This window comes from Echeneis naucrates, chromosome 12, assembly GCF_900963305.1.
Source record: "Echeneis naucrates chromosome 12, fEcheNa1.1, whole genome shotgun sequence".
In the NCBI taxonomy this organism is placed as follows: domain Eukaryota; kingdom Metazoa; phylum Chordata; class Actinopteri; order Carangiformes; family Echeneidae; genus Echeneis; species Echeneis naucrates.
Window position 1 is genome coordinate 17,325,126 of NC_042522.1, and position 9,695 is coordinate 17,334,820.

The 9,695-nt window shown below is 41.7% G+C and overlaps 1 protein-coding gene across 2 annotated transcripts; it reads right to left on the minus strand.

Annotated features, from left to right (window-relative positions):
* Positions 1 to 10: 10 nt before the first annotated feature.
* Positions 11 to 8,532, minus strand: ppp1r26 (protein phosphatase 1, regulatory subunit 26). Of its 2 annotated transcripts, XM_029516325.1 has the most exons (5): positions 8,337 to 8,532; positions 3,203 to 6,512; positions 1,121 to 1,235; positions 814 to 866; positions 11 to 721 (listed from the first exon to the last, which is right to left on the minus strand). In XM_029516325.1, exons 2-5 carry the CDS (start codon positions 6,439 to 6,441, stop codon positions 682 to 684), a joined length of 3,447 nt encoding a protein of 1,148 aa, XP_029372185.1. In that variant the 5' UTR covers positions 6,442 to 6,512; positions 8,337 to 8,532; the 3' UTR covers positions 11 to 681. The 2 variants fall into 2 exon arrangements, 1 of the variants encoding a protein (XP_029372185.1); XR_003841347.1 differs by lacking the exons at positions 11 to 721; positions 814 to 866 and having other exon boundaries at positions 1,139 to 1,235; positions 1,376 to 6,512; positions 8,337 to 8,530.
* Positions 8,533 to 9,695: the final 1,163 nt, after the last annotated feature.

Here is a 9,695-nt window from a genome sequence, read left to right on the forward strand (position 1 = left end):
CACCGGAGAATGTAAACACGCACTAATTTATGCAAATCTATAATAATAGAATGACTAAAATCAAAAATGTATTATAATATTTATTATATTAAACTATCAACGTTTTTGCGTGAAGACTGGAAAGGATTTTCTGTTGCCAAACTTTTATTTTTAACTCCAAAACTTTATTGAGAAAAAATGGCTTCAATGCACTTTATATAGTAGGTGTAAAAAAATGTAAAATGTTAAAGTTAGGAAAAAATGCTTTTGAACAAATAAAGCTGACTCTTCTAACAAAAACAACCAGAATTCATACCTATGCACTCATGGACAACCCAGTATAGGTTTTTTTTAATAACATCTAACCAAAACTTTGAAGCCTGAGAAGTGTAATTATTTAGGAGCAACATGAAAGTATGTAAATACAAACGGACAAATTTAGTTAAAGTGAAAGAAAAGGCTCTTAATTAGTAACATACAAAAGCCTGTAAACTTAAACTTTCTCCCATAGAATATATAACTTATAGATGGGCACTATTTTCCCAGCAGGAAAAAACCTCAACCATTTGATGAAAGTGTACATTAATGATTAGAAAATGCTAATCTGAAATAAATTTATATAAAACCTTATATAATCTAATCCTAAAATTAAATGCAATAACGCAACATCTCGCCTAGTGTGCCATCTACGTGCACGCTCTTTTATCGTGTTAGGCTGTGCAGGCTGGATGCTTCATTTCTCCTGCAAGAAAGAAGAATATAAACAAAAAATGTTCACATTTGGATGCTAATTACTCACTTTAGAGACAAAGCCATCTGGGGACAATCACAGACCTGGTCACTGGAACAAACTCAAGCTTTCTCTTGACATGTTGCACTGCTTTGTTCTGCAAAAGGAAATAAACTAATGATAGAATCTTTCCCCTGCAAGAATTGCACAATACATTTTTCCTACTGTCTTGGTCTGGACAAGCTTTTTTCAAACTGTATTTAAAAAAAAAAAAAAAAAAAACCCAAACCCAAGATTGATAGTTAGGAGAGTTTGTGTTCACTTCGCATGTTGCTAAATATCTGGTTTCACTGTAAATCGTTAAGGCCAGTTAACCGCACCACAAAATCTCATGTGTTTATGTAATTGTACCTTCTTGTTTTTTCCCGTCAGATAGCTCCGGTTGAACATCCTGCTTCTGTCCTCAGTGGTAAGAGCTATGCAAGGGCTGAAGGTGATGCCTGGGTCAATGGCACTGGACAAACACCTGAGCAAAGCAGAGCAGGACATGCATCAGACCCTTCCGCAGTAATTCAACAAACTTATGATTCATAATCACAGCCACCTTAACCATCTGTAAACTATCTCCCCCGACAAAGAGAAACATTGTGATTCAAAATGATGTACCATTATTAATGAAGAAGGCTCAATGTCGTACGTATGCCACTCTTTATTACACCGATGCACTTAAAAGACACAGCAAAAGTTTTTATTTGAAAGAGTAAAAGAAAAAAAAAAAAAAACAAAAACAAAGAAACACTTCTTACAAAATATTTACAAAACCTGGCAATGCACAGCATGTTCAGTAACTTTTTTTTTTGATAAACAAAAATAAATAGCCTTTTTTTCACATAGGAAATTCAAGAAAACTAACGTGACCAAGAAATGAACACACTAAATAACAAGTTTAGCAAGACGGAAAGGAGTAAGTAAGTAAATAAGTATGTGGCCGCTGTAGAAACTGGAACAACATTTGAGTCATAGAGGTAATAAGTCCAAGACGGTTGTTGTGGTTTTCATCAACCACTGACTAAACTTCCCAACTAAAAATGTAAAACCATAAAATGAACGAAGGGCACTGTGTCTGAAAAACAACCGCTGTTGAGTACAGTAGAATGCAGTATAATGTCAACATTGCGTTTCAGAAAGGATACTCAAATATTTCACAATCCGCATAAATGGCTTTTAAAAAAGGTGCTTATTAGATGTCAAAGGTATAAGTTCTCTTTAGGTTAGCAAAATTTAGAGAAATTCTCGTGAATCTATGGGCAATGTGAGAAGAGAATTTTGTGAAATTGTGAATGGCAGAAGAATTCAGTTTCGGCAGGCTAAGGTGAGGAAATAATGAGGTGGGGGCAGATGGGGGAAAAAAAAAAAAGGCATATTTTTGAGGCATTTGCAGCAATTTTTTCCTTCTGGACTTGAATGGAAAGGTCCTACTTGAGTATGCAAGCAGTCAAAACTGAATAGCATTGAGAATGGTAGGGGGTTGATGTAGAAAAATGACAGTAAATGAAGTAATAATGTGCATTATGATTTTGAAGCCAGTCTTGGAAAACTTGTGATTTTACTGTGAAAATATTTTTCTTTAGTTTTTGATGATGACCCAAGATTAAAAAAAAAAAAACAACAAAAAAAAAAAAAAAAAAAAAAAAAATCACTGAGATTCTGAAACATAAAATATGTTAGGGAAAGTTTTATTTTTCAACCCTCTATTTAAGATTCTCAATTTTGTTATTTAGCACTACTATTGATTATTCAGCCAATTTTTTTCATCATGTTTTATGATGTGAAGTGTAAAAAAAAAAACTGTGTTTGGTAGAAAGCTGTGTGGCATTCCTGGGACGCCTATAGAACAGTGACAGAAACGTATTACAGTAACATCAACAATAAAGACCACCTTAATTTCAGCACACAATAAGCCTTTGACACCTGAAAGTAAAACGATATACAACATTTAAATTATATAAAGGTGAAGAAATGATTGAAGGTGTTTCTCTGATCAACTTTGCTCATTGATGTTGTTCCATGGACACATTAAAAACATCTTAATTTCAAGCTTTTGGACTTCTGGGTGATGTCTGTTTACATCTAATGTCAAAAGACATTTAGAAGGAAGCCTGTTGTTTTCTGCAAGAAAATATTCTGCTTTTGGATATTAGTACTTCTCATGCAGTCTGCCTCTTCTACAAAAGTGTCATTGTATTGCTTTTCAAAAAGGTGTAATGATAAAGATTAAATTCAAGAGCAAAAAAAGTTTTCATGATTCTGCTTTTATGTTACATAGCTGTATAAATGTACAAACACATAAAAAATGTTTTTTCCTTGTATTAACATTCCCTTAGAGCCTATAACTGAATAAACTTAATCATTACATACCTTATATTCATAAGCAGGGCAAAATAAAAATAATTAGCTTTGCTATGTGATCTGGTGACTGGAGGAAATACTTACAATGTGGAAAAGCCCTGCTTCATCTGGGGATTTCTCCTGTTGCCTGACTCACAAGCTGCCTCATCTATAAAATCTTCCTCTGTTCTTTCTAGAGCTCCTTCTTTCTCATCTATCTTCATGCTCACACCTTCTCTTTTTTTCTCAAAGTCCACTCTCTCTTTTCCCTCACACCTTTCCCTGCTCCGAACCTGGACATGGTTGGTCCGATTAGATTCCAGTTCGACGAACACACTCTTGTCCTTGGACATGTGCACCATGCTCTGTGTCTCTCCTTCCATTGGGCACGGTGACCTGTGTCCAGGTGGCAGGGTCCGTGTGAAGGACATCCTTGGATGGTGCCTGGCAGCAGAGAACAGATTTGAACCAGGAGATGAGAAGGTGTTATTTACAGTCTCTGTAGACCAGGGGAACGCCGCTCCGTTGGTCCTTAGAGAAGACCAGCCCGCCACCGGGGGCTGTGGTTTGGGATTGGCGTCCCCGCTTTGAAACACTCGAGTTGCTGATGTGCTCTCAGTGACTTTAGACGAGGTAATGAGGAATGGCGTTCGACTGGGAGGCCTCTTGTCGGTGATGGGGAGTCCAAGGCTCTGGCGCCATTTGATTGACTGGGTATTCGCAAGGCTGGGACTCAAGACTGGCCGTACTCTCTCCAACGGGGAGGCGACCTCCTGGATGTCACCTCGGCCCGGGCTGGGCCGGCTTTGCTCGGTTCTGGCAGCCCCCGCCCCGTCTGCCGGCTCCAAAAGACTGTGGCTGCAGGACTGAACTGATTGTGCGGCAGCAGCAGATATGTCTGGCAAACTCTGTTGCATCAGAAGAGACTGTCTATCTTTAGGTGGACTGCTCAAAGGAGTTTGTCCAGAGAAAGAGGTGGCAATGTTTTTTTGTGGAATTTCAGCCAGCTGATTTTCCGGTTTAAGGTCTTCATGTTGAAGTCGAGGACAAACCACAACGGTTCCGTTCCTCGACACTTCTGCACCTTTACCTTTCACTCCAGGTGAAACTTTGGCCTTTTCAGCCAGAAACCTTCGGATTTCTTGCTCAATGCTGTCGTCACTGTCCACTGAGCTACTGTCATCCTTTATCTGAACAGGAGCTGGATTATTTTGCAGCATCGCGGAGTCTCGACTTTCAGTCCATTTTAATACCTCCATTTCTCCACCTTGCTTTTCGCTTTCATCAGTTTGTTTATGTTGGGAAATATTCTTTTTACTCAATCCAGTCTTGTCTTTCATGCAGTCCTTACTCTTTTGTACTTTTTTCAAAGCACTGCACTTGGACAAAGAATCAGGTTTTACCTTTTTGGCCTGTAGAGCATTTCTTAGCAGTGGCTCTTCATCCTTCAGGCACTTCCTTGATTTCCGCTTTAGGTCTTTTGACTTTTTCTTTGACTTCTTTTTCGTCTTGAGCAGGTCTTTTATAGCTGTGTCAAGGTCCTCGTCGCTGTCAAGCGAGCTACTCTTGTCTCCACTTTGTTCCGTCTTGTGTAATCCAGCTTTTGTGTGAGTTGGACCTCTGTGAGAAAACGCCAGCAGACTCAAATCTTTTCTAGGCTCAGGTGAAGATTTAGAGGTTGTTACACTAACTCTGTTATCCAGCCCTGACAAGGTGGGATTGCTACCATTTTCCTTTCTGTGTTTTCTCTGCTGTGTCAGCGACAGTCTTGAAGGTTTCTTTTGAGTTGCAACTTGTTTTGTCTTCACTTTCTCTGGTTCATTCATGCTTTGAGGCTCTTGAGTCACAGCGGAGGCGGGTGGCTGTTTATGCATTTGGGCCTTTTGCTCAAGAAATTTCCTAATTTCTTGCTCAATCCCGTCTTCACTATCGACGGAGCTGTTATCACTTTCTTCATCTGGACAGGCGTCAGGAATTGGAGTCTGCAGGGAAGTTTCAGTGGGAGCACAACTGATGAGGCCAACACTGTGATGGAAGGCCCCGGGCATAACAGTTTTTGAGATGTCCAGTATGGCCTCGGCACACATGAGCTCTGCAGTTGTATTAACCTTTGGGGGCGCAGGCGCAGGCTGATCCGTAAGACTTTCTACTTTAAAGGAAAGTAACCCATTTCCTTTACCTTTCTGGCTTTCTGACAGTGAATTTTTAGATATGAAAGCAGTCAAAGGCGGAACAGATTTCACTCCTTTATCTGTTCTGATTTTCTTCTTTCTGAGTTTGTTTTTCTTGGTGTTTTCTGTGCTCGTATTCCCATCAACATGTACGAACGACATACTAAAGGGTTTTTGCTTGTCTATGAATGGTTTCATAACACTCCTTTCCTTGAGCTGTTCAAGCTGGTAGCAGCGTATAGCTTCTTCTATTCCATCATCGCTGGTGGAGTCAGACTCCTCCTTGAATGCATGTGGATTGAAATCCTCTCTTCTGTTCTGTTGCTCCTTTTTCTCTAACTGGTATCTTTGAATGGCCTCCTCAATACCATCATCACTACTGGAGTCATTTGAGTCGTCCTCCAACTTCATGGTGACTGGGCACTTCACTTTATTCAACATGCTGATGATTGAAGATGGACTCTTTGTCTGCTCTTTGGGCAGGACTAAACTTTTGGTTACACTTTTATTAGAATCAAATTTCTTGACCGTGTTGTTGTTGAGGGTGGCCTTGTTTTTGATATACTTCTTTTCAGGTATGACAGTGGGTGTTGCCAGGGTCTCAGCCTGAATGCTTTTTGGATAGTGGTTGCTTGGAATCAAAAATGTGCTGCTATCTGAGTTCGGCTTCGAAACGTCAGTAACAGGTAGATTTTTCCTCTGGATTTTGGATGGTTGCAGAAACGTGGAGCACGGTTCTGCCTTGCGCTTATGATCGTCCTTCTCCTTCAGGTACTCCAGTATTGCCTCCTCGATTCCTCTGTCCACAGAGTCATCGCTGTCAGAGTCAGTGCTCTCATGGCTGATGGGGGAAGAAACATCTGCCTGCTGGTTTTCAGTGAGACCTTTAGTTTTGGACTTGGCTCCATTATAAGAACCCACCGCAACCTTGCAGGGATGACCGTCTTGTCCCGACAGCACATTCCCCTCGATCTCGTCACCCATCTCGAGTGAGGACTGGGTGCTCCTGAGGCTCTCTATGATCATCCGGACCTTATCTGAGATAGGTGTGCCACTGGTGGACAACTCGTTGTCTGAGTCATTGAAGCACTGAAGGCTATAGCCTCCAGGCGGGCCACATGCTCTCCATTCTGTTTGCGTCGCTGCGACAGGAGGTACATTCATCAAGTACATTCTAGTGAAATAGGGTGAGGTCCTCGACCACTGGAGTGCAGCTGCCTCCGATCACAATCACATTGTTCAGTCTAAGAAGAAAACACAAACAAGGCATGGAAAGTTAAACTACATAAACACTTTAAATTTCCATCAGGTTATTCTGGTATTGCAGTATTCTGGTCTGGTTTCATAGATTATTATGGGCGGTGTCACTTCAAGATGTCATTTGAATATTGAAATCTATATATAGTACAAAACTGACTGTCCAGGGAGATTTGACAGTCAAATAGATGACAACGAATATTCGTAAATTCCACAATTGAATTATTTTGTCCTCTAAATTAATGCTGCGAAACAGGAACTGGGGTTAAAGGTTGCTGCTGCTAGTTCAGTCACTTATTAGGAAGTATCCAGAGGCAGCTGTGCTTTAATACAAAAGCCCCCCTCTAATTACAGAGTTCACTTCATCAATTTAACAGCATTAAATTATGGTGTTTATCCAATTGGTCTTTCTACCCTCAACAAATTCTTCCACTTGCAGTAATGAACCTACAAGTGATGCTGTTTATAAAGTGAGTATTCAAGGGGATCTACAAGTGATACCCTTAAATACTCTTTGGGGGACAGCAATGCAGGAGAACGGCAGCTGTGAGATCATGCACAGGCTGGACCGCTGGAGTGGAAATGTAATCACAGCTGCAAAACAAACATTTAAAAATATGCAACCAAGATTACTCTGGAATCACATCCAGACCCTCCATATTTATCTCATGACACCTTTGAAGATCTCAGGCTTAGTTTGGGAACACGTACATACAAAACCAGTCCAATCTCAGGCAGCTATGACTATGAAAATGCAATTATTTGTCGATGGAACAGCATCACCAATTGAATTTAATGTAATCAGTCATTTACAGAGGCCATGTCTTTGGAGCATTACTGTTCTTTTTTTCTTTTTTTGGTTCTCTAAATAAAAAAATATTGCATGATGCTCCTTGACTTGGGGGTTGATTTGGGCCCCCTGATACCTGCCAGACTCTGCTGATGCTGGCTGGCCGGCAATGTGGCACATGAGTCCAGCCAGACTGAGAGAGGAGCCTCCCCCCTGCAGCAGCCTCCGACGAACGACGCTGCTCGTCGGGCACTAACCCGGCGGAGGAGCCGCTGCACTGCTGCTGCTGCTGCTGCCTGTCCCCCCCCCCACACCACCACCACCACCTGCAGGGAGAGACCAAGGCTCCTGGCCGCTGAGGCCGGCCGGAGAGTCGGCGATGAAACAATGCTGGATCACCAGAAGACGCCCCCGCTGGAAAAATACCCGAAAGGCAGAAAACCGGAGCCGACAACAAACGCAACTTAGTTTGACGTGAACTTTCTGCACACACACCGACAATAATGAGTATCATTTAAAAAAATATATATAAATCTATCTATATAACATAACCATTACGGGCTGTTCCGTGTCCCCCTCCCTCCTCCTCCTCCAGCCGCCCTGGCTGCACCGGCTGTCCCCGTAACCTTCTAGCGGCAGGAACAGCACCGCCGGCCGGCGTGCAGCGTCAGGAGACTCCGCAGAGCGACCATGTTTCTCGGTTAACCGGCCACGGCTGTCAAACCCGCTCCGACATTCGGCCGCTAAATGAAATCTAGGAAGCCCGAAAAACGTGTGGAGGGGAAGGCAGGAGGTGGCGGTTTGAGATTATTTGTGGAGAGAGAAAAAAAAAAAAAGAAAGGTAACGACGCGATAAACGGCGGAGGGATAACAGAAGCTGCTCGGCGACTTGAAAGACGCGCAGGCCGGCCTCCGGGCGGCTGCAGCCCCGGCACAGGAAGCCTTTGTGCCGAGGCTGTTTTCGATACGAAACAGGGAAAAGGGACCCGGTAAGACGACACGGTGCGCCGGTTTGACTCACCTGGATGCCCACAGCTTGATTTAAAAAGGGAGGGAGGGCGTTGGGGAGAGACGGGGAGGAGGTGGAGGTGGTGGTGGGGGGGGGGGTGGAAGCCGCCGCCGCCGCCGCCGCGGAGATGCGTTCTCGGTGTCCGCCACCAGCTCGCACACCGCCCCGCTGCTCTCTCCGTCGATTCCCCTTCTCCGACTGCTCCGACTACCGGGCGGACGAGCTTCCTTTAACCCGGAGTCCAGCCAAGCATGGAGGCTTTCACAACAGCACTGACGTAAAAAAATAAATAAATAAATAAAAAAAAATATATATAAAAAAAATAAATATAACATGCACACTTTCTTTTTGTTGCACCACAAAACATAACAGTATGTTTTAATTTTGGTTCTTTAGCGCAGCTGTAATTAGAAGAAGGAAAAAAAAAAAAGGCTTTCCGGTAAAAAAAAAAATAAAAAAAATAAAACAAAACAACACAAAAAACTACTGTGTGTTAACCCTTAAATATATTTTTGTTGTCGTTTCTCACACTACTGAAGGACAATGTTGTTATCAGACGCCTGCATGTGAAAGTTTTATCTGCCCTGCCAGAGTAGTTTGATCCTGCAGAAGGCAACTCTGCTGACTAATCAGATAACCAGCAGACAGTCTTCAGGGCAGTTTTAGGTCCAACCTGAGACATTCTTTAATAGATATACCTGGAGTATGCTGTTCCAAATTATTGGAATAATGTCTCCCACAAGACCAACAATCTGGAGCCAATAATCAAATGTGACTGCATATAATTTCATTATTTTCTGACTTAATTCATTGGCTACTTTGTTTATGAGATGTCAACAAAATAGTGGAAATGTCCTGTATAGCCATTTATTTCTTGAAATTATTGTTGGTCTGTGGCAAACTGTGTTTCTTTGCACCGGAACTGTTAATCCCAAAGATATTAAAGTTTATCGCACAAAAGATAAACGACAACTTGTCACATTGTTGAAGTGACCGGATGATTTTATGTATTTTTTTTTTTTTAAACCGGAAACAAGTGACCAAATCTTTGTTGAAACATTAATTGACTTCTTTGTCCACAGTCCCAAATTTGTGTTCTGTTAATGAAATTAGTGCAAGTACTTTATGGAGTTTGTGTAAAAGCACAACCAAAACTAAGCCAAAGTACTTTTTTTAAAATCAGGATTCACACCTGTTACATTTATTTAATATAGCTTTTAGATGTTTTGCTCTGCATATGGAGGATATTGCAAGAAGGAATGTTGGCAGATTAAGTAGGCTACTGTTGGAAATGTCAGTCATTTGCCAGGACGTCTTCATTACGATCACTGTGTCACGTTCCCAGAGGTGTTATAGATGTTACTTTTCATT

Coding starts and splice junctions, on each gene's coding strand:
- ppp1r26 (XM_029516325.1), bottom strand. CDS start 6,441: ATGTACTTGATGAATGTACCTCCTGTCGCAGCGACGCAAACAGAATGG. Junction 867..1,120: donor TGACGGGAAAAAACAAGAAG/GTACAATTACAT, acceptor TTCCTTTTGCAG/AACAAAGCAGTGCAACATGT. Junction 722..813: donor GAGTTTGTTCCAGTGACCAG/GTCTGTGATTGT, acceptor TCTTTCTTGCAG/GAGAAATGAAGCATCCAGCC.